The 24,363-nt window shown below is 39.6% G+C and overlaps 1 protein-coding gene across 5 annotated transcripts in view; it reads right to left on the bottom strand.

Moving 5' to 3' along the window:
* LOC124551374 (gastrula zinc finger protein XlCGF57.1-like) overlaps window positions 1-24,363 on the bottom strand; it is a 109,899-nt gene that overhangs the window by 55,589 nt on the left and 29,947 nt on the right. For 4 of the 5 annotated variants that reach the window (XM_047126414.1, XM_047126416.1, XM_047126419.1 and 1 more), the window contains 3 exons: window positions 21,165-21,269; window positions 16,655-16,773; window positions 1,255-1,310 (listed from right to left, as the gene is read on the bottom strand). In XM_047126414.1, coding sequence (XP_046982370.1) covers window positions 1,255-1,310; window positions 16,655-16,773; window positions 21,165-21,269 — 280 coding nt within the window. Of the gene's footprint in view, window positions 1-1,254; window positions 1,311-13,027; window positions 13,239-13,318; window positions 13,423-16,654; window positions 16,774-21,164; window positions 21,270-24,363 lie in introns of those variants that run through there. The other variant, XM_047126417.1, reaches the window with a different exon arrangement.

Here is a 24,363-nt window from a genome sequence, read left to right as displayed (position 1 = left end):
GTAAACAAGAGCAGGATTTCACAGAGCCAGCAATTGCATCAACACCTTTCTGAATAATAAATGGATTTACCATGGCGAAGGACTGACTGTCTTTAGTATGTGAGACCACGAGGAACCATGGTGCAGCAGAAAGAGTCTCTGAATGATTAGCCTCGTTATGTTTACGTTTCATAGACATTGATTGGGAAGATGATTGCCTCATTGTGAGAAAATCCCCCACGATTGCCAGCATCTCTGATGGCATTCCCCTTACAACTGGGGCCCCCTTCACAAGGGGGTGCACCTGCCTTAGGTGATTGTTCACACCTCCCAAATACCTGACACAGGGACCAATCAGCAATTTGGGAAGGTTGCAGCTAAGGCAATCAGCCCTCCCTGGGACTGGCCAGTACCAGAAGTAATGCGTGAACTCTACTTGTCGAACCAGGGCCGGGAATTATGTGTTACCCAGTCACCTGTTATGCATCAGGCGCATGGGCCGGCCTTCAGAATCACACAGGGAGGAAGAAGAAAATGAGGAACCTCAAATGCCGAAGTGGAGGAATGAGAGGAGAAGGGAAACAAAGAAAGGAAAGGGGAGCGAAAAACAAAGGTGAGACTGTTCTTGCATCAGTAACAGACAACACAGAACATTCCCAATAACACCCCAGACATGTTCCCAAAGGAAGGGGAAAAAGAATAGCAAGAGGATAGACATGCAGCACAGAAGGTAAAAAATGCTGCAAAGGCTGGGGCCCCGAGATAGCCAAGCACGAACCCACCAAGAAGTGGTGAGCCTCCTAGGGGACTGGTCATATGTCTGTGGGTGCATGGAACTGAGGCCTTTAGTGTCCATACTACAACTTTACGAGACAAGTATACAGTATAGCCGCACTATTCCGAACTAACTGGGGTCAAACAATGTTCAGGAATTCGGAATAGGCAGATCCCATTAATAATATCAATGTATAGACTTGTTAAGGTATAAATTAAGTGCGAGGACATCTGCTAGTGACCTTCGATGACTCGTAGCACAGATCCCTTACCTATCCCTCTCCCTCCTGCGTTCCAAACACATTAATGAAAATTTACTATTAAGCTTTCATCTGTAAGTGTTGAGTTAACTTTTATTTCCCACGACACTATATTCATCACTTTCAAGTATTCTTTGTTACCAATGGTTTAGACTCAGTCAGGTAATTAGAACGCCCGTTAGAGTTCCTACACAGTTCGTAAGTAATAGGAAATGGACAAACGGCATCAAGTAGACAATACCTGTATCACAGCTTTCTACAACTTCCTCTGCATCCCATTCCTGCTTGCACTCTTGGCTGTAACAAAAGAAATACATGAACCAATTATTGTGAAGGTACATACATTTAAGAAAGTAATTTACTCTGATGAAAAAATATTGCAATACAAACATAGGCAATACCAATCCTGAGGATCCACTTTACATGCAAGAACAAGTAACACAGCCAGTTAAAACACCTTAGGGTTCTTAGCACTCACGCACTGGTTATTGGAATTCAGTTCTGCTTGAGAGCAACATTATTAATTAACAGAGTTAAATAGTGCTCAAATATGAAATAATCAACAGTCAAGCACATGAACTGGAGACCAATAGCATTAAAAGCAATCCATCAAGCAACTAAAACCTTTGATGATTTTGACAAAATATTCTTACGCTCTGAGATGTTTTCAGATAAAAATGCCATGTGACGATGTGGTTGTGTTAAGCATTGAGAAGCCAAAGTGAGGATTTTTTATATTTAGTCTATAACTGCTGCATGTCCTAATTATTATTATTATTATTATTTGTGAAAGTGCACTGCACATCATACAACTGACTTATGATAGAGACACGAGGTAATTAGCTTCAATCACCAGTCTGCTGCTTTCTCATTGGTTATCAAACACATCACACACCCTTTAACATCATTTCCTGTTTGCATCTGCGAGCGTGTACTACGTATGATGTGAGGGTCAGGAACTGTTTCCAGTACTGGGGGGAAGGAAGCTTCGTCCTGTCCGAAGAGAATGGGCCAATGGGCCAATCTTTCCTTAATGCTCTTTTCAAAGGTGAGTGAATTTCGCAACGTATTTGGTGTTTTCCAAGTCGTGGAAAGGGACTCTGCCCCTGACATGAAGCCACTTTTGCCTGGAAATCTTGTAATGTAATACACTGCCAATGTACATAGCTGTTGTTGTTGTGGTCTTCAGTCCTGAGACTGGTTTGATGCAGCTCTCCATGCTACTCTATCCTGTGCAAGCTTTTCCATCTCCCAGTACCTACTGCAACCTACATCCTTCTGAATCTGCTTAGTGTATTCATCTCTTGGTCTCCCTCTACGATTTTTACCCTCCACGCTGCACTCCAATACTAAATTGGTGATCCCTTGATGCCTCAGAACATGTCTTACCAACCGATCCCTTCTTCTGGTCAAATTGTGCCACAAACTTCTCTTCTCCCCAATCCTATTCAATACTTCCTCATTAGTTATGTGATCTACCCATCTAATCTTCAGCATTCTTCTGTAGCACCACATTTCGAAAGCTTCTATTCTCTTCTTGTCCAAACTATTTATCGTCCATGTTTCACTTCCATACATGGCTACACTCCATACAAATACTTTCAGAAACGACTTCCTGACATTTAAATCTATACTCGCTGTTAACAAATTTCTCTTCTTCAGAAACGCTTTCCTTGCCATTGCCAGCCTACATTTTATATCCTCTCTACTTTGACCATCATAAGTTATTTTGCTCCCCAAATAGCAAAACTACTTTACTACTTTAAGTGCCTCATTTCCTAATCTAATTCCCTCAGCATCACCCGACTTAATTAGACTACATTCCATTATCCTTGTTTTGCTTTTGTTGATGTTCATCTTATATCCTCCTTTCAAGACACTGTCCATTCCATTCAACTGCTCTTCCAAGTCCTTTGCTGTCTCTGACAGAATTACAATGTCATTGGCGAACCTCAAAGTTTTTATTTCTTCTCCATGAATTTTAATACCTACTCCGAATTTTTCTTTTGTTTCCTTTACTGCTTGCTCAATATACAGATTGAACAACATCGGGGAGAGGCTACAACCCTGTCTTACTCCCTTCCAACCACTGCTTCCCTTTCATGTCCCTCGACTCTTATAACTGCCATCTGGTTTCTGTACAAATTGTAAATAGCCTTTCGCTCCCTGTATTTTACCCCTGCCACCTTTAGAATTTGAAAGAGAGTATTCCAGTCAACATTGTCAAAAGCTTTCTCTAAGTCTACAAATGCTAGAAACGTAGGTTTGCCTTTCCTTAATCTTTCTTCTAAGATAAGTCGTAAGGTCAGTATTGCCTCACGTGTTCCAGTGTTTCTACGGAATCCAAACTGATCTTCCCCGAGGTTGGCTTCTACTAGTTTTTCCATTTGTCTGTAAAGAATTCGTGTTAGTATTTTGCAGCTGTGACTTATTAAACTGATAGTTCGGTAATTTTCACATCTGTCAACACCTGCTTTCTTTGGGATTGGAATTATTATATTCTTCTTGAAGTCTGAGGGTATTTCACCTGTCTCATACATCTTGCTCACCAGATGGTAGAGTTTTGTCAGGACTGGCTCTCCCACGGCCGTCAGTAGTTCCAATGGAATATTGTCTACTCCGGGGGCCTTGTTTCGACTCAGGTCTTTCAGTGCTCTGTCAAACTCTTCACGCAGTATCATATCTCCCATTTCATCTTCATCTACATCCTCTTCCATTTCCATAATATTGTCCTCAAGTACATCGCCCTTGTATAGACCCTCTATATACTCCTTCCACCTTTCTGCTTTCCCTTCTTTGCTTAGAACTGGGTTTCCATCTGAGCTCTTGATATTCATACAAGTCGTTCTCTTATCTCCAAAGGTCTCTTTAATTTTCCTGTAGGCGGTATCTATCTTACCTCTAGTGAGATAGGCCTCTACATCCTTACATTTGTCCTCTAGCCATCCCTGCTTAGCCATTTTGCACTTCCTGTCGATCTCATTTTTGAGACGTTTGTATTCCTTTTTGCCTGCTTCATCTACTGCATTTTTATATTTTCTCCTTTCATCAATTAAATTCAATATTTCTTCTGTTACCCAAGGATTTCTACTAGCCCTCGTCTTTTTACCTACTTGGTCCTCTGCTGCCTTCACTACTTCATCCCTCAAAGCTACCCATTCTTCTTCTACTGTATTTATTTCCCCCATTCCTGTCAATTGCTCCCTTATGCTCTCCCTGAATCTCTGTACAACCTCTGGTTCTTTTAGTTTATCCAGGTCCCATCTCCCTAAATTCCCACCTTTTTGCAGTTTCTTCAGTTTTAATCTACAGGTCATAACCAATAGATTGTGGTCAGAGTCCACATCTGCCCCTGGAAATGTCTTCCAATTTAAAACCTGTTTCCTAAATATCTGTCTCACCATTATATAATCTATCTGAAATCTGTCAGTATCTCCAGGGTTCTTCCATGTATACAACCTTCTTTCATGATTCTTAAACCAAGTGTTAGTTATGATTATGTTGTGCTCTGTGCAAAGTTCTACCAGGCGGCTTCCTCTTTCATTTCTTAGCCCCAATCCGTATTCACCTACTATGTTTCCTTCTCTCCCTTTTCCTACACTCGAATTCCAGTCACCCATGACTATTAAATTTTCGTCTCCCTTCACAATCTGAATAATTTCTTTTATTTCATCATACATTTCTTCAATTTCTTCGTCATCTGCAGAGCTAGTTGGCATATAAACTTGTACTACTGTAGTAGGCATAAGCTTCGTGTCTATCTTGGCCACAATAATGCGTTCACTATGCTGTTTGTAGTAGCTTCCCCGCACTCCTATTTTCCTATTCATTATTAAAGCTACTCCTGCATTACCCGTATTTGATTTTGTATTTATGATCCTGTATTCGCCTGACCAAAAGTCTTGTTCCTCCTGCCACCGAACTTCACTAATTCCCACTATATCTAACTTCAACCTATCCATTTCCCTTTTTAAATTTTCTAACCTACCTGCCCGATTAAGGGATCTGACATTCCACACTCCGATCCGTAGAACACCAGTTTTGTTTCTCCTGATAACGACATCCTCTTGAGTAGTCCCCGTCCGGAGATCCGAATGGGGGACTATTTTACCTCCGGAATATTTTACCCAAGAGGACGCCATCATCATGTAATCATACAGTAAAGCTGCATGCCCTCGGGAAAAATTACGGCTGTAGTTTCCCCTTGCTTTCAGCCGTTCGCAGTACCAGCACAGCAAGGCCGTTTTGGTTATTGTTACAAGGCCAGATCAGTCAATCATCCAGACTGTTGCCCTTGCAACTACTGAGAAGGCTGCTGCCCCTCTTCAGGAACCACACGTTTGTCTGGCCTCTCAACAGATACCCCTCCGTTGTGGTTGCACCTACGGTACGGCTATCTGTATCGCTGAGGCACGCAAGCCTCCCCACCAACGGCAAGGTCCATGGTTCATGGGGGAAATCTTGTAATGTAATGTAATGTAATACACTGCCAATGTACACAGCTAATACAGCTTTATTAAATGTCATTTTATTTATCTAATACAGTTTATTGTATTTACTGATTCTACAGGGTGATCCAAAAGTCGTATCCCACAGGAGCGATCACCTGAAGCAAAAGTGTAGTAATGATGGCTCTAAAATTCATAAATTAAAAGCTACGAGCAATTGTTCAGTAGAAAGGAAGTGTTTTGCAGTATTGAAGATAAAGGAGTGCTCACAGCTCTTAAGGTATTTTAGAGCCTATGCTTACTAGACTTCTTTGCTTCAAATAATCGTTCCTGTCACACCCCTGAATTCGACTTTGACTTATGGGTCAACACTACTAAATCACCAATGTAGACTTTGTCGCATGGGACATGACGTTTGAATCAACCTGATTACTGCTACTTTGTTGTTTTTCTGTGTACATTGCATCAGTAGAAATGTGTAGTAATTACTTCAAGGAAATTGTAATCATCAAACAGGGTATACAATCTTACCCTTGTTAGGCAGATAATTTGTAAAACTTCGAATTTATCCAGATGCAATAAGTTGGGGAATCCCCCTATAAGGTAGAGAGATACACTGCAGTTTAGTAACAGTGCAAAAAATGTCACTGCACAACAGTTGGTAGTTGTGCTCTTGGAAAGATGAAGCTGTTCTAAGCTGCATGTGAGACACAAAGAAACCTCACAAGGAACCCACCCCTCTCCTCCCCCTCCAAACCTTAACATTCTGATGTCACTTCACAGAGGGCACTGTCATTATCATCTGTTTCCCCAACTGTTTTCCTATGTTAAAAATATGGTTCAGATTGTTCTTATTCTGGATGATTATAACACTCAAATAGCATTTTTGATCAGTATGCTCACAAAATATCTTATTTTATGTAATTAGAGCCTAAAAAATAATTAAATATCAAGATCTGGTCATGTGATCAAAAATGATACGTTAGTGGATGTAGCTCTGATGACATCACAAGCTAGGACTGAGACAAAGCTATACATGTGTTACAGAAGTGTTAGCTGAAGTTACTAGTGTTTTTCTGCACTTTTTCTGCAAACAGTTTAGTTATTTAGTGATGGAAAACCCATTTACAACTATTAGGGAGCAAAGGAAAGGAATTTTATGAAGGCTGACGCTGAATCCCTAAAATCTTCTGAAAGTTTATGCATGGTCTCTTTGTTCTTCAAAAACCACACAGATTTTTATGTTTTGGAAATAGGAAGCCTGAAAACTGCTTTGTATGGTGACTAGGACGAATGCACTGTCACACAGCAATAAGTCACAGAATTGTCCTACAACTGAGGGAATCTGGAACTGGATTATGTGTTCGTCAATGCTGAACAATGCTGAAAATGTTTTCCAGGGCAACTTGTGAAAGCCTACACAATAAAACACAGTGTATTTTTTTCATTCAAAAAATAATTCTGATTGTTAATTGCTGTAGTTGTTGTCAGAACTCCTACTTTCTTGTATGTATCTTTTTCTCAATTTTCAGGTATTCAGACAACATAACACTCAAGGAGCTGCAGAGCATCATTGTGTTTGCCTTCAACAGCTTTACACACTGCAGTTTTTCTGTTCCTCCAGGTCATTAATTTAAACCACTGCAAAATTATGTCCATAAAATACTCAGTTGATGCAGCAGAACCTTAAAGTATCTGTTGTTCTAACACATACTTAACTGCAACTGACACAATATAGAGATTTAAAAGTGTTTAAGCAGGACCAACTTTCATTCTACTGTAATGGTCTAGTACACGTCCTTGTAGGTTCCAAATGTTCAGTTTATCTCTTTGTCAAAACCACACAGCTGTATAACAGGCTCAATGGAGACAGGTGAAAGCAGCAAATCGTTATCTTCAATGACTTATTTGAGAAGGATGATGTGATCGGAAATTGTCAAATCGTTTCTCCGATTTTTCAGAATAATAGCTATATCGGGCATGAAATACAGTTTCTTAACAGCATCTTTGTGATTCATCTCAAATTGATCAGTTGTAAAATAAAGCTAAAAAACGAAAATTGATATTAAAAGTAATATGATATCAAATTTAAAGTTCTTACATAACTGTTTTATGAATAAAGTAAACTTAAGAAAGAAGCAGTATTAAGCAGGAAAAACTTGCTTCTGATCAGGATCGATCTCGCAAGCATTACATTAGCAGCCCAGCATATAGCCTATTACACTACAAACGACACTGTGTTTCTGTGGAGTATTTACTTACATCAGAATGATCCTCACAGAAATAAATACACATAGTAAACACTGTTTCATTTAGATCTCTATGAGCAAGCTGCAACGACACTTTACACATATTCTCATTATTTGGAACACTCAAAAACACTCTTTCAGGAGGTTTTATAGATATGTTTGTAAATGTGGTACTACACATCATTTGTTACTACATTTTCCAAAACGTAAATTCCAAAATCAAATATCACTGTGAATGAGCTTTACGACAGTTGGAGCAGCATGCTAGTCAGTGATATCACAGGCATCACATGACTAAAATGGTGCATTTTAGCGGTCTTTCAAATTCTTTAATTTCATTTCCATTTTTCTTTATTTCCTTTTTTTTTCGCGGGCTAGTTCCGCAGGTATATCTGGCAGATCTGCATCCTGCCAATCTGAGGCCCGTCATATCCCACTACTGTGTAGACCTCGCCCATCAAATCTAGCACCATGCCCATCTGCCCATAGCAGATTTTCATGATTTATGTGCAAATCCAGGATGTGGTGCAAGCACAGCAATCCAGAGCAATGGTACCCATGCAATAATTGGTAGGGAGGGGCCTAGACTTGGGGGTCAGGTATATTTTTAATATTTTGGAAGACAAATGGCATCTTGTAAGTTGCCATAAAATATTTTCAGAGCTGACCTCATTAATATCCTGGGTGACATTGACTTTCAAATCATTTCATTGGAATGAAAACACCTGAATACACTTTTATTTATTTTTTCTTGTCTGGGAGTCTTGAGGAAGGATCTGATGCAACTACCCTGTTTAGTGCTTTCAGTGGGGCATTACTGTGCGGTAACACTTGCACACGGCAACAGAGTTATATAAGGAAGAGATTATTTTATTATTGTTAATTAAACAGTGATTTAGCTCACATAATGTAACTTTATTTTCTCACTTTTTAATTGAACTATTAAAAACTGTGATTTCATTCATACATGTTTAACTTGGTAACAAAGATGGCTGTTCTTTACATGAGAAGAAAGTGCGCACCGCGCCCTCTTGTGTTATGCGAAATGGTGCGTCTGCTTGGGGGTTAAGAATGAGCCAGTATAACTTTGACACACTTTTCAGTGAGTGCTTTTAATTTTTGTTAGCACTGATTAGTTGACATATAGCACCAAAAGCAGCTAATTGTACTTTATTGCTATTTTTTAAAGGCTCTGAGCACTATGGGACTTAACATCTATGGTCATCAGTCCCCTAGAACTTAGAACTACTTAAACCTAACTAACCTAAGGACAGCACACAACACCCAGCCATCACGAGGCAGAGAAAATCCCTGACCCCGCCGGGAATCGAACCCGGGAACCCGGGCTGCTATTTTTTATTTTTAAAAGTGATGAGCCCCATGTTGATACTGTAATGCATGTAAGTATTTTACCACAACAAAGACTGCCCAATCACTTAGATATACAGCTACCAGTTGGAGTTATGAGGATTTAAAATTAAAAACAAGGATCGCATCGTTCACGAGGCCTTGAAGGATAAATACATGAAGGCAAGTGTATAGACGCAGTAAAATTTAGAAAGCTAAGTGCATCTGTATTAAACAGTGAACATACATATAACAATATAAGTAAAGGCAAACAATAAATTTCCAAAGAGGAAAAGTACTGGTCGTTATATTTAGCGCAGCTATCACTAAGGTCCAGTGTGGGCTGCAAATATTGTATGGCAGCAAAACTTGGTAGATAATCTAATGCAATAATGTGGAACTGATTAGCGCTGAAAAGAAATTAGTCCCAGATTTGGCCACCAGATGCAAATCTGGTGCTGTCCGTGCACGAAACGTGTCTAGGAATGTTTCTATATGTAATGGTTTATGAACGGGATGTGTGCAGAAAAGACCAAACAAGTGAGAAAAGTATGATGTTTATTTTATTATAAACTGGTGCTGACAATTTTTTCAATATGAGCACTGGAGACATTGCAGCATCCTGTCATTTGTAAAACGACATTATCAACAGTTGGTCACACTTCCGGTGGACTCTGAGCAATGTGTTTCTGTATACTGGTCTTCAGATCTGGTATAGACCAAATGTGTCCTTGGTGAATATTTTCTTTAAGTTATCACCAGAGCCAAAAGTCACATGGATTTAGATCAGGTGATCTTGCACTCCATGCCTCTGGAAAACTTCTGGATATAGCACGTTTGTGGAAGGTTGCATTGAGCAGATCCTACACTGGGTGAGCGACATGAAGAGCTGACTCATCTCGTATGAAAACAGAGGTTTCCACACAGTTGCACTCTTCCAAAGCAGGAATCGCCTACTGTATAAGGTCTCGATCACATGCAGCCATCAAGGTACATCTGACAGGACCTCTGGCTGTATTCTCTTGAAAGAAGAATGGAATAAGAATAAATGTGCTTGTGAATCCACACCACACAGTCACATATGGTGAGTGCAATGGGTCTTCCTGCACAATGTGTGGCGTAAAAGCACCCAAAATTTGTCAGTTCTGTGTATTCAGTGCACCCTGTAGTGTAAAATGAGCCTTGTCACTCCACAGAATACTTCCTGCCCACATGTCACCATCTTCGATCCGTTCCAGAAACCAAAGACCAGTTTCAGAATGTTACAGTGATTCATGAGATTTCAGCTGCTGCACTGTCTGGATGTTGCATGGGTATCAATGTAAAACAGGCCACAAAACTTCTCACACTGTTGACCATGGTATGGACAATTCTCATGAGACTGCATGAGCACTAGCACTACCTGGGGCACGTGCTGCACGGTCAGTTACAGCAACAGCAAACTCGTTAATAACTTCCACTGGGATATGACACCTTCCCCTCCCAGGTACTACACCAAGCTCACCCATGTTCTTGAATTTCATTATAAACTTCTTTAAATGACTTAATGACATTGGGTCTCTCCTCAGACCTTTTAATTGGCAATACTCTCTCAATGCAGCACAGTAATTGTTGCTGTTCACACACAACAGTTTCACTAACAGTGCACAGTCTGTAGTCTCGATAGCTGTACTGTTCACTCACATTACAGCTTGTCAAATGACAGCAGGGATGTTGTACTGTCATACAAGCACTGAACAGTGACAGATATGCACGCAATCAATGACCTCACTGTTTGGTCCCCTCCTCCAAATCACCCAAACCCAATAGATATGCATCTGGTGGCCAAAATTTGAACTTTTTTTCTTTTTCCCCAGCATAAATCAGTTCCGCATTAAATGCATTAGCATATCAACCAAGCTTCACTACCATGCAATAATTACAACCCACACTGGACCTCTGTGATTAGTTGCACATTAATTATAACCACCCAGTATTAACCAAATGCTGCATGAATGTAGAACAATTTTAAAATAACTAATGTTGTACCAATTTCAACACAACAAAATGACAAAAGGAAAAAACAATTTTGGTAATGGAATAATTTTTTTCACTGCTGCCCAAAACTTGAGTCACTATATATTGACAAAGAAGTTGACTTATCAGTGTGGGATGATCCGTAAGATGCACTGAGTGAGTTGCGCATATTCGGGATGCAGGGAAACTTAAAACTTTTTCACGGCTGGTCTTTCATATAGATCTGTGTTGTCTGCGAGTTGATTCCTGATTCCATGTTTCACAATTTTGCTGAAACGTAGTTTCCTAGAACATTGCAGTCATCCGTGCTTGATGACTGAGAGCTGAGGGCCGCAGCGCATGCTCTCATGAATGTGGCGAAGTCTGTCTCTATCACTTCAGTTCACTTCTTCTTCATTTGTTGTGCTTTGAAAAACTGGAAAACAAAATAATAGATCTGCACGAGTCTACAGAACATACTTTTGGACACACTTCTTGTTTCAGCTGCCTCATATAAAAAATGAACGGTGTGCTGGCGTAAGCTGGTGCCAGCACACCACGCGGCAAAGGAGTTGCGAGAAGATCGATTTTAGGCACTGGAGCAAGTGAGTCTGTCAGGAGAGAGGCCAACAACAGACTCGCAAACAATGCGCTGCCAATGCCCTCTCGGCCACTAGTATTTAGATCATCACAGCGGACCAGAGGACCCAGCCAGTCATCCAGTGAGTCAACGAGTCAAGACATCAGTCGCAGCCCAGAGGGAGTCGCAGTCTCAGTTAGCTCGGAGTCAGTCAGCACCTAGCGACTAGACGAGTGTATACAATGGAATTGTACTTCACCATCAGTGAAGCTAATGTGGGCTATTATGGAAGACCTTGTACCACAGCACAAGGAAGCTTAAGTTACACAGCTCTTTGTTTGTGTAAATAAGAAACTCTATTAACACATGCAAGCAGTTTGTGTTACAGAAAAGGATAGCAGCCACCAAATAACATCCTCTCCTTGCTTCCCATGGTACAAGCCTACAGTGACAATGAGACGACACAAAAAACGGAAAAAAGATGAACATAATTTCATGAAGAAACGGCAGGTGATAAATTGTGGGGGATTCACTGATAGGAAACACATAAGAATTGTGAAAGCAAGAAACAGTGAAGTAATGTACTACAATTATAAGAAGTTTTATAATATTGTTTTGATGGCTATTATTAGTGCTGACTACTAGTTTATATTTGTTGACATGAGAAAAATGGAAAGAATATCATATGGAAATGTCACTGAAGCTATGACGTTTTATGAATGCTTAACAATCAGGAGCATTAAATTTTCCAAACAACAACGAGACAGATAAAGGATTAAACTTTCCATTTTTAGGAGATATGGCATTTGCTCTCCATATCAATGTTTTGAAGCCACATGCTCAGTGAAACATCATGGAAGATGTATTTTCAACTACAGCTTATCACTTGTGTGAAATGCAGAAAATGATTTTGGGCCAATGGAGTCGAGGTTTTGTACACAAGCATTAGCACTGAACCTCAAAAGATTAAATATGTTGTTATGGCAGTGTGCACTTTGAATAACTTTTTGATGTGTTTGAGCACTGCACACTGCAACCCTCAGGTTCTTGACTGACAAGATACAGTCACTCATTGAGTAGAGTTTTGTTTGAGGGGGGCTGACAATGAAAATGAATATTTAGCACCACTGCAGTCCTGCACCATAGCTCAATTATGTGCTTCAGATGCTATAAAAAAATTGAGAGCAGTACCTGCTTTTTTACAATAACAAATGAAAAGTGCCTTGGCAGGATGAAATGATAAACGAAAGAAAAGTTTAACTTTGCACTTTCCTATGTGTTAATTATTAAAAAAGTACCTTAATGTCTGTAGTTTAAGGAGGTTGAAGATGTAAAGTAAGTTTGTAGGCGTGATGTAGTATTTCAGAAATAAACTGACTCTAATGAAATACTCACTACCTGTTCATGTTTTTCTGTCTTGTTCTGTGTCCTACTTCCTTCATTTCCACTATCTGCAATTGGCTCATTAACATCAACATCAAAGTTCTCTTCGTTTATTTCCACACTGCAGTCAGAATTGTCAGCACTCCCCTGAGAACTTCCAAGCTTTGATAAGCTTGGAAGAGAGTGTTCCTGGTATTTTGTAAAATGCAATAAATCATAATACCTGTAAGATAAATGATGTAAGATATGCATAATACTGTACAATAATCAATGTAGTATAAGAAACTTTCTATTGGCACTCACCACAGTGACGGTTTGTACAGTTCGTCTTCCCCTTTCCTACTTCTTTCAGAGACCTCAAAGTATGTGGATCTCAAATTCTGTATCTTCATTTTTATTACAGCTTGGTCCTCATTTGGAATATCTACTAAAAGTTTGTCAAGAATCTCTTTGTATGCCCTATTTTTTATATTTTTTAGTGTTATGTTCAGGGGTCATTTTCCATAAATAAGGCCTTTCACGGTACAATTCAATAAGTTTTTCTATGTGGTCATTGGCCCACTCCTTCACCATAATTGCAGACGTACTAAAAAGAAAAGGAAAGGAAAGGCACTGTAATAAAATGGAGCAAATAAATAATGAGACACTCGCGTGCTGGAAGAGCGATGGAAATCGATATGTGGGCAGAAACCAGCTTGGCAGAGTCCCCAGAGCATTGTGGTCAGTCGCAGGGTCCGCACATGTGCTGACCTGCTACAAGGCTGTACCACCAGTCCTGAGAACTGCAGGTATGGTATTAAGGCCATGCCTCCACTAACACACAGGCAGGGACTGCAAGTATCCAAGAATCCGACTGAAACATCAGTGGCCAGTCAGGGCAAATTCACTCATGCATGGCCAGCTCATATGAGCTATCAAGGAACATTGCATTACAGAAAGTAAACAAAAACATTTAAAATCCGAGAAGATGACAGTAAAAATAAAGTATGTTACCTACAGAATACAGTCAAATTTTCAGTTTCTGTTGGAAGTCTATTAAAAATGAAACCTGAAAAATAAAGCACAGCTTTTTCGAAAATATTTAACTGTCTAGCAACAGTTTTGTTTTGTTCTTCCAGGTGCAATAAAGACGAAATTATGTAAATAGAGGATGCAGCAGAAAAATGGGCTGTTTAATTAATCTCTAAAAGTCGAATGATAGTATTGACAACAATGAATGTTTGTCGTACATCTCAGGTAGATATGCCAATTGCTGAGATGGAGCACTGGAGCAGGCATTAATGACCTGTGGCTGTGAATGCCTTTTACAAAAAGTGACCGTGCTGCCGCTGGTACACAGGAATGCTATCTTTATTTCAACCTTCTACGGAATGAACCTGTATCAACACATGCAATAAGCTTAAGAGTGAAAACTTTGAAGCAACAGAAAGTGCACTTAACATGAAATCACCAGGAAGGTCCAGAAGTTGTCGCTCACGGGAACGAATAGAGGAGATGCAAAATGTTGTAACCAATAGTCCAAAGCCCTCTATGAGAGAAACTGCAGCAGTAGTGGGAACGTCCAGTCCAGAGCATATATGCGAACAAGGAAAAAAAAATTCGCAGATTTTTCCCAGATTTCCTGGTTACAAATACACTTTCTCCTGAGTGAAAATACACTTTTTCCGTCTTAAGTGACTGTATACTTTTCCTCGGAACTGTAAAACGTATCAATCCTTTGAATGTTTATGGCTTTATTCACCGGCGTAGAATTTCCCGGCACTTTAGAAAATGAAACTCAGGGGAAAAAGAACACGTTTTGGAAAGATTTTTGTTGTGCAGCAACATGTACTCTGCATATTTTCGTATTATGAAAGTATAAAGTCAAATTCCACCAAACACCACATGTTACTTTTGGAGCATTGAAATCGAGGCTGCAATGCGCTTATGTAAGCCAGTCATAGCTTATGTCACGTGATCTCGCCAGCCGACGACAGCGGATATTCAGATCATAAGACACGTGATGTAGTCAGCCAATATCAACATCACTGTTAAGTAGCGCGAACATACAAAGACGAAAAGTTAATGGTTTAAATTAATATACAGTGTGAAAAGCAATGCTTTCACATATAATATTATTCTCGAAGATTAATAAGCTGCAAGAGAAGCTAAGCTTTCACATGTAATGTTGATCTTTTTAGCGCGTGCTACTCTTTAAGATATATCACACAAATGTGCCAATAAAATTTTTAATAATGACATAAATGTCTGATCATCTGTGCTCGAAATTCTTCTAAATGACTCGTCATCAAAGAGTTGACTTTTAAATGAGGGTCAAATTCTCTGTCATTTAAGAAATTCATCGTACATTCTCGCACACAGTTCATCTTGTGTAAAAGGAAATTTACTCTGAATGTAATGCTTTTCAAACCAGCATTCGCAATATTTTCCCTGCTAGAAATAGATTCATTCCAGCAGTTGCCAGAGAGCGCCAGATAACAGGTGTCACCACACTTGCGCAGTTACGATGGAATATCCTTTGTTATAGTTTCGGTTCTTACCAGTCAAAATTACAAAAATTTAACTGAAAACTAAAACAATGAATAATTCCCGAATTCTAAAAAATCCCAGGTTTTTCCTGGTTTTCTCCCGGATGAAAAAATTTCCAGGTTTTTCCCAGACCTCACAGTTTTCCCGGATTGTATACGCCCTGCAGTCAGTGTGCACAAAGTTTTATGAATGATTTCAAGTTGCAACCGTAAAAGGTACAGGTTGTGGAACAGTTAAATGAAAGTGAGTATGAGATCATGAAAAGTGGATGACTATCTGTTGTCTAAAATTAGAGACAATGAAGGCTTCTTAAATTTGCTATGGATGAGTGATGGGGCACATTTTCACTTCAGTGTTTATGCCCACAAACAAAACTACCGTCAGGCCTACTGGTGCAAGGATAATCCTCATGAACTCTGTCAACACCCCTTACACAGCCAGAAGGTCATAACGTGGTGCACTATCCCTTCAGTGGGCACAACTGGCCTTTTGTTTCTGTGGAGGAAACTGGATGAGCAATCACAGTCACAGTCACATCTCAGTGGTATGTGCCAAGCTTGACACATTCCTTGCACATGAACTTTAACAGTTTCCTGCAAACGAACATTAGCTTCAGCCAGATGGTGCTACCTCTCACTGCGCTAAAATTTCAATGGCGGTAGTGCGCGGAGTGTTTGGTAACCACATCATTTCGAGGAATGGGGACATTTTGTGGCCACTCAGACCTCCTGACTTACTCGTCTGTGACGACTATTTTGGGAGTTCCCAAAACACGGGGTATAAGCTTGATGTCTGCAAATGATTGCGGAATCACAAGACCCATTAGTGTAGAAATCTGGAATATTCCTCTACATATTCTCTAACATGCCACGAATAATTTCTATTGCAGATTGTCTGAGTGTCAATGAAATAGTTGTGGAAACCTACAAAACATCATTTTCAAATATTAACAGTGCATGAAATGGTAGTACACAAGGGTTTCGTTATTGTCACTGAAAATGTTTTACAATATATTCCTCAGGCTGCTTCACTATATCTAAATCGATCTGCTTTTTGTCACATCCTCTAGCTAATCTTAAGATCTGCATTTGTAAGTAAGACACAACTTACGTTTCTACTTGTACTAGGGGTTCCATCACATTGTGAGGGAACTCTTGAACATCTTTCATGTCACCGTCCTGTAGGTGATCATCAATGTTTTCAACATCAACTTCTTCATCCTCAGGATCCTAAAATAATAATGATAATGTCAATGCTGTGATGGCAACAAAAATTACATGGCAGAATACACACAGTTCCTTTTCAAATCCGCATTTACAAAGTAGAACATGGCAAACTTCTTACCATCAGATACACACAAGTTTTAAAAAACATACAATATTTCCAGATTGAAATTTTCACTCTGCTGTGGAATTTGCGCTGATATGAAGCTTTCTGGCACATTAAAACTGGACTGAGGCTTGAGCTCAGAACCTTTGCCTTTCACAGGCAAGATCCCACCAACTGAGCTATCCAAGCACGACTCACAACACTTCCTCACAGCTTTACTGCTGCCGGCACCCCATCTTCTACCATCCAGGCTGTGGCTACAACTTTCCTCCAGGACTGCTGGTCCCACAAGCTTCACAGGGAAACTTCTGTGAAGTTTGGAAGAAGAGACACTGGCAGAAGTAAATCTGTGAGGATGGATTGTGAGTCATGCTTGTTTAACACAACAGTGAGCACTGGTGCGTGAAAGGTAAAGTTCATGAGGTCGAGCCTTGGCCCAACATATAGTTTCAATCTGCCAGGCAGCTAACATATAAAATGTTTTCATTTATTGCCCTTTGGCTGTATCCATACAGCCAGTCCCAACAAGCGTTATCTTAGAGTAATATTGAAAATACACACACACACACACACACACACACACACACACACACACACACACACACACAAAATTATGCTGAAACTTCCTGAAAAGTTAAAATTTTTTGACAGACCAGGACTGACGGCACTTGACTTTTGAGGCAATACTCTTACTTAGTTTATGCTTGCACAGATCATTTGCACAAAGATACAGATGCACTGAGCTGACAAAAGTCTTGAGATACTTTCTAATATCATGTTGGGCCTCCTTTCGATCGGCACAGAGCACGAACTTGATGTGGCATGGACTCAATAAGTTGTTGGATGTTTCCTGCAGAAATATTGAGCCATGCTACCTCTATAGCTGTCCATAACTGTGAAGGTGTTGCCGGTGCCAGATTTTGTGCACTAATTGGCCTCACGGCACATTGTCATCCATAAAAATTAAATACTGTCAGGAAACATAAAATCCATGAATGGCTGCAAATGGTTTTCAAGTAGCTGAACACAACCATTTCCAGCCAGAGGACCCTGTCCATTCCATGTGCACACAGCCCACATCATTATAGTCATGACCAGCTGGCATTCTGTCTTGTTGGCAACTTGGTTCCATGGCTTCCTCAAATCTGTGTCATACTCAAACCCTACCATAAGCTCTTACCAACTGAAATCGGGATTCATCTGACCGGGGCACAGTTTTCCTGTCATCCAGGGCCCAACCAACATGGTCACGAGCCAAGGAGAGGTGCTGAAGGCGATGTTGTGCTGTTCGGAAATTCACTCACACGGATTGTCTGCTGCCATAACACATTAACGCCAAATTTCGCTGTATGTTCATTGTATGTCCCACATTGATTTCTGCACTTACTTCACACAGTGTTGGTTGTCTGTTAGCACTGACAACTCTATGCAAACGCCACTGACCTCTATTATTAACTGAAGGCCATTGGCCACTGCGTTGCCTGTGGTGAGAGGTAATGCCTGAAATTTGGTATTCACAGCACACTCTTGACACGGGATCTCAAAATATTGAATTCCCTAATGATTTCCGAAATGTAATGACTGAAGTGCCTAGCTCCAACTACTATTCTGTATTCAGAGTCTGTTAATTACCATAGTGTGATGATAATTATGTCAGAAACCTTTTCACGTGAAACATCTGAGTACAAATGACAGCTCTGAAAACGTCCTGCCCCTTTACACCTCATGTATGCGGTTACTATTGCCATCTGTATATGAGCGTATCACTCTCCCTTGACTTTTGTCACCTCAACGTACCATCTTAATAAAGAGATACAAAATGAAAAAGTCAAGTACTTCATAAATGCAGTCACATTATTACAGCACGTTTAGATGACAAAAACATATTTTGTGTACAATCATTGGCCGTATAGTACCAGTATGTACTATTTAAGAAACATGCTTTCATAGTGTTTTTAAATATCTGGATTTTATTATAGTTTTGTGTGTCATTTGTCACTCCTCAGTTGCAAAATTAATCATTAGTATCATGTTAGTATAAAAAACTGCCTCTGTGAGTAAGTAAAAAGTAAAAGGCTGTATGTTCGGTTTCCATGCAGATTTCGCTTCATTTATTTTTCAAACAACTTCAGTGAAAATTCAGTGTATTTCTTTTCACACAAGTGCCACAATGGAGCAGTTTTATTTTTCTATACAGTTCAGGATGTCCTATTCTTGACATTTGTGGAAATATGACTGCCATGTCTCACAAAGCTTTTACATGGTATGTATCGAAAATGTTTCACAAATATAATTTGGGTTTTAATCAGTGTGTCTTAAAACATGAAGCAAGGGAAAATCCAGGATCAACTAACAATACAACAAATTAGAACAGACTGCTATTCACCACATAGAGGTGGCACTGAGTGGCAGATGGGCACATTTAAACACACACTCAAAAGTAGACTAAGCTATCGGACACTGATACGCAGTGAGTAGCAACCTCTTGTACTTCATATTTTTGTTTTTCAACAGCTGTATTTACTCTGCATGTTTATTAGAGCAAATACACATGTTATGAAAAGAAAGTGACCAAATCTGAGCAACAGTTTGGCACACAGTGTGGGGTTTGTTACACAACAGTTTTAAGGAGTAATGCTGTCTTTGGTGTTATGACATACTGATATTGTACTATAACTCATTGTTGGCTTCTGGAATCTTTGAAGCTGAGTGTCTCTTTTCTCTGGTGGGGGCATTGTCTTGCAACTTAACGTCTACAATGACCGAGCGCTACTGGTCAGTCAAGTGTGCAGAGTGTCATCATTTGGGTTACGTAGAGAGCAGCTGGAACAGCATCAGCACAAACAGTATGAAGCATTTGCTAAAGAGTGAGTTGAAAGTGTTACATCAGCATGTTTGTGTAATTCCGTATATTCACAGAAAGGCGTGCAGAATTTTTACTGAAAACTGTGAATGAAATGGTGTTGCAATTGATGATTAGAGATTTCATTACTGGAATATACTGCAATTTAAACTGGATATGGAAAAGATCAGTGATTACCTGTTTAATTAATGCAGAAATGAAACAAAGCATGGTTACTTCAGTATGAATGTTGAAATAAGCTTAAGGCTAACAGAAGAGTGGATGAAGTTTGGAACTGTTAGGGAGTGTGTTATATGCCACAGGAACAATAAAACAAAGTAATACTGATTTGTACTGTTGTTATTTTAAAGCACCATTTTCCATTTCATAACTGAAAAACAAACCTTTGCGAAGTATAAAAAACATGTTTGTGTTAGGCACATGGTCAAGTTATTTAATAATGAAGTTTGTTCTCTCTGTAGAGCTCCCATATCCGAATCAAACAAACAAAAAAATAATTAAGATGGAACTTTACACAACGAGAAGCTCTATACCGACTGCATGAAGCACAGTGTAAATTGCACAGAGCAAAGCCCCACTAGCTTGCTTCTGGGCAAATAAGATGTATGGATGCCTTCGTGCCCACAAGTGTATCAGAAATGTTAAAGTGAAATGAAACTGTGAAAACAAATGGTGTATTTTATGTTACTAATCCAGAGACAAACAGTATTTTCATTATGTGTCCACTTTCTCACCCCTTCAGCACCTGTGCATCTTCCTCTTCTTCATGCCTATTTCTCCATGCACAAATTTCAATGAAGTCTAAATACTGCATATTTCAACATTGTGTGTTCAGATTACTAACTTAGATGCAATTCTATTTTGTACAAAAAGGTTCCGCAACTCATTCAGAAACTCAAAAATATACCATAAAGTATTCACATTGATAAAAATCACAGAAATGACGTGCAGTTTATTCTAGTTTTAACTCAATGTCTCAAGTATGCTCCAGCAGTTACTGTTTAATCAACTGGTAAACGTACACAACTCTTCTACCCCAACTACCCAAAACTTTAGGTTTAAAAATTACATCCATAGCTTTTCATCTTCGTCTTGTATCTTGTCATCTCTGAAACATCCTACAGATACTAGATATTGTATATGATCTTTATTCATTACTGCTGTTACTTGCTCAGTCATTAAAATTGACCACGATTGCCCTTACATAATGTCTACTAACGAAAAATTTTTGAATATTACTAGCACACGTTTCCACTTCATTTATTTTTATACGCATTCTCAGAGGTTATTATTAAAAACAGATGTCTCATGTGGGTGTGTGTACTGTGTCGGATGCCGAGTTGCCTGTACATTTCACTTGATTTGAATAACAATCTAATGTAAATGCATCAAAATATATGGTTGGCAGGCAAAGGAATCATTACATACCTTCACTACCAGTTCCTCAGTAACCAAATCTTCTTCTTTGATGTAGATACAATTTGGAGGAACATGCTCCTGCTCACAGCTACTACTGAAAAGTGCCAGGAACTCCTATTGAAAACAAAAATGGCTCAGTTAGTAAACGTATACTGGACATGGCATCACTTATTTACAAACATTGTGGAACTTTGTAAGAATGCAAAGGCTCACAGTAGTAACAGTGAACGAAAAGTTAAAGAAAACCCACACACACTGATCTGTACTTGCACGCCATCAGCTATCATCACCCAGCACAGAAGTGCACTGTTTTACAAATGTTGGTGCATCATGGAAGAATGACATCAGACGCTGATGACTTGCCCATGAGCGGAGCCACTTATGCAAGGTCTTCAGTAACTATAGCTATAATGTTCATCGAATAAATGAAGTGATTTTAAGCAAAAATCACAATAAGCCAGGACACAGTTAATGACGTTAACTGTCAGTGGACATCAGTTTAAATCAATGGGAAAAGCTGAAGATTTGTGATGAAGCGTGATTAAAAGCTGGTTCTCCTGCTTACTAGGCAGATGACCTGACCACTGCGCAAGCCGGACACATTTGTCATCACAACTGCATGGGATACCCCAGCAGGATTCCCACTGGACCCAAATTCTCAACGTATCCACACACTCACTCACTGCTGATGTAATGTCCTTTGCCTGCTATCCTCATCATTTGTGGCATTTTTGACAATTCGGACATGTCCGATAGAAAAGACACAATTTTGATCCCACAGCCATTATGAATCAACCGAGACACAAAGGAATTAATAATATTAGCTGCCAGTGGGCACTGATTTAAATCAAAGAGGAAATTTGAAAACTTGTGTCAGACCAGGATTCAAGGCCGGGTCTCCTGCTTACTAGGTAGCCGCGCTGACCACTGCACTATCCGGACACAGTGGCCATTGCAACTCCACATACTATGCTACCACACTTCCTGCCTCACCCAAATTCTCAACTTATCCACACACTACTGATGTAGTGCCCCTTCGCCATTATCCACAGTACTCGTGTCATTTTTCCAATTCCTGTAAGAGTGCAATAAGACCGCCGATGAAGAGCAGGAGAAAAAACTTGCTTTCTTGCTGTTCTGTGGCTCCTGTTGGACAGGATAAGCCACCTGCTGAAAAGCCACAAGATCAGATCAATCTTCAGGCTTCCGACAAAAATCCACCAGTTAAAGATGAAGCAGGTCTCAGAACACCTTGGGTCTACAAGATACTTTGTGAATGTGGCTAATCTTACGTCGGACAAACAGTACGCACTGTGGAGCAATGCAGGAAGAAGCACGAGAGGTTTTATCTCCTATGGTACCCAGAGAAATGGTCTTTAGTTGAACATGGTTTAGGAAACGGACATCGGATAAAATATGACGACACCTACATTGTGGCTCACACTAACAGCTCCTGGGATTGTGTAATTAAGGAAGCCATATACATAAATATCACTAACACGCCCCTAAATAGAGGTGGTGGCCTGCAACTCAACAAAGCATGGGATCCAGTGATCGTGCAGTTGAAACGGGCACATCGAGTGCCACATTTGGCGATGCCGCAAGCACCAGTGAGGTCACAGCTGGCAACTAGCGTATATGAGGAGTGTATCAGCACTCCACTGGTGATTGTATCATTTCACAATAGCCAAGAAGTGCTTGGCCGAAAGCTCATGTAATTTTAATTCCTTATTGTGGTTGCAAATCTGAGAATTTTTTATTCATTGTGGGAGTCCACTTGATAACCTACAGACTCTATTGCATGTATATTATACATTACTAGGATGACATAATGGACTACATATTACTGCATTTAAAAGTGTTCATACAGCAATCAGTTTGCTTTGTGCAGATGTATATACAACTGCTCATGGCCAGTCATTCAACATGGACACAAGCAAAGACTCACAAAGATAGTGCCTATTTTACCAGTTGAAAGAAAGGATTTGTCCTAGTTTAACGAATTATCATTGCCTCAAATGATTTAGAGAAACCATAGATCGCTATCTATCAGTCAAGCTGTGTTATAAATTTCTTTTCTCTGATTCAGTAACACCTCATTAGTTACATATGATCTACCAATCAGATTTCAAAAGCTTATATTCTATTCTTGTCTGCACTGTTTAAAATCTACCAGGTGCACCGGTATGAAATGACCGTTTTTTTGTGAAAATGAAACACTAATTTTGAATTGAAATATAAAAACATTTTATTCAAAGTACTGACCATTGCTTTCTATACATTTTGACCACATTCTTGGCAATTTGTGGACACCACGCCAATAGAAATGTTCGTCTTTTGAAGCAAACGAATCAGACACCCAATTTTCGACTTCTTCGTTGGAATCGAAGTGTTCCTCAGCCAATGCATGTTCCATTGATGAAAACAAATGGTAGTCGGAAGGGGCCAAGTCTGGTGAACACAGCGGGTGGAGTAGCAGCTCATAGCCAAGTGTTTTGATTGTATCCTGAACCAGTTTAGCTTTGTGTGCTCGTGCATTGTCATGTAAAAAAATTACTTAGCCATGTCTTCTGGCCCATTCTGGTCTTTTTTCGATCAATGCATAGTTCAAATTGATCATTTGTTGTCTGTAGCGATTAGTATTCACAGTTTCACTGGGTTTTAGATGCTCATGATACACCACACTTTCCTGATCCCACCAAACACAGAGCATTGTCTTCTTGCCAAATCAATCTGGTTTTGCAGTCGATGTTGATGGTTGTCCCGGATTAACCCATGATTTTTCCCATTTAGGATTCTTAGAATAAATCCATTTTTCATCGCCAGTAACAATTCGATACAAAATTGATTTTCTTTCATGTCTTTGAAGCAAAATTTGACAAATGGTTTTTCGGTTTTCCATCTGTTTTTCATTCAATTAATGTGGCACCCATATTCCACACTTTTGGATCTTTCCCATAGCTTTCAAGCGATCAGAAATTGTTTGTTGTGCAACATTTAGCATTGCTGCCATTTGATTCTGAATCAAAGTATCATCTTCATCCAATATTGCTTGCAATTCAGCATCTTCGAACTTTTTTGGTGGTCTTCCACGTTCTTCATTTCTTACATCAAAATCATTATTTCTGAACCGTTGAAACTATCTTTTGCATGTTGCTTCTGACAGAGCATGATCACCATATGCCTCGACAAGCATTCAATGCGACTC

The sequence above is a fragment of the Schistocerca americana genome, chromosome 9, assembly GCF_021461395.2.
Source record: "Schistocerca americana isolate TAMUIC-IGC-003095 chromosome 9, iqSchAmer2.1, whole genome shotgun sequence".
In the NCBI taxonomy this organism is placed as follows: domain Eukaryota; kingdom Metazoa; phylum Arthropoda; class Insecta; order Orthoptera; family Acrididae; genus Schistocerca; species Schistocerca americana.
This window is presented reverse-complemented; position numbering and strand designations above follow the sequence as displayed.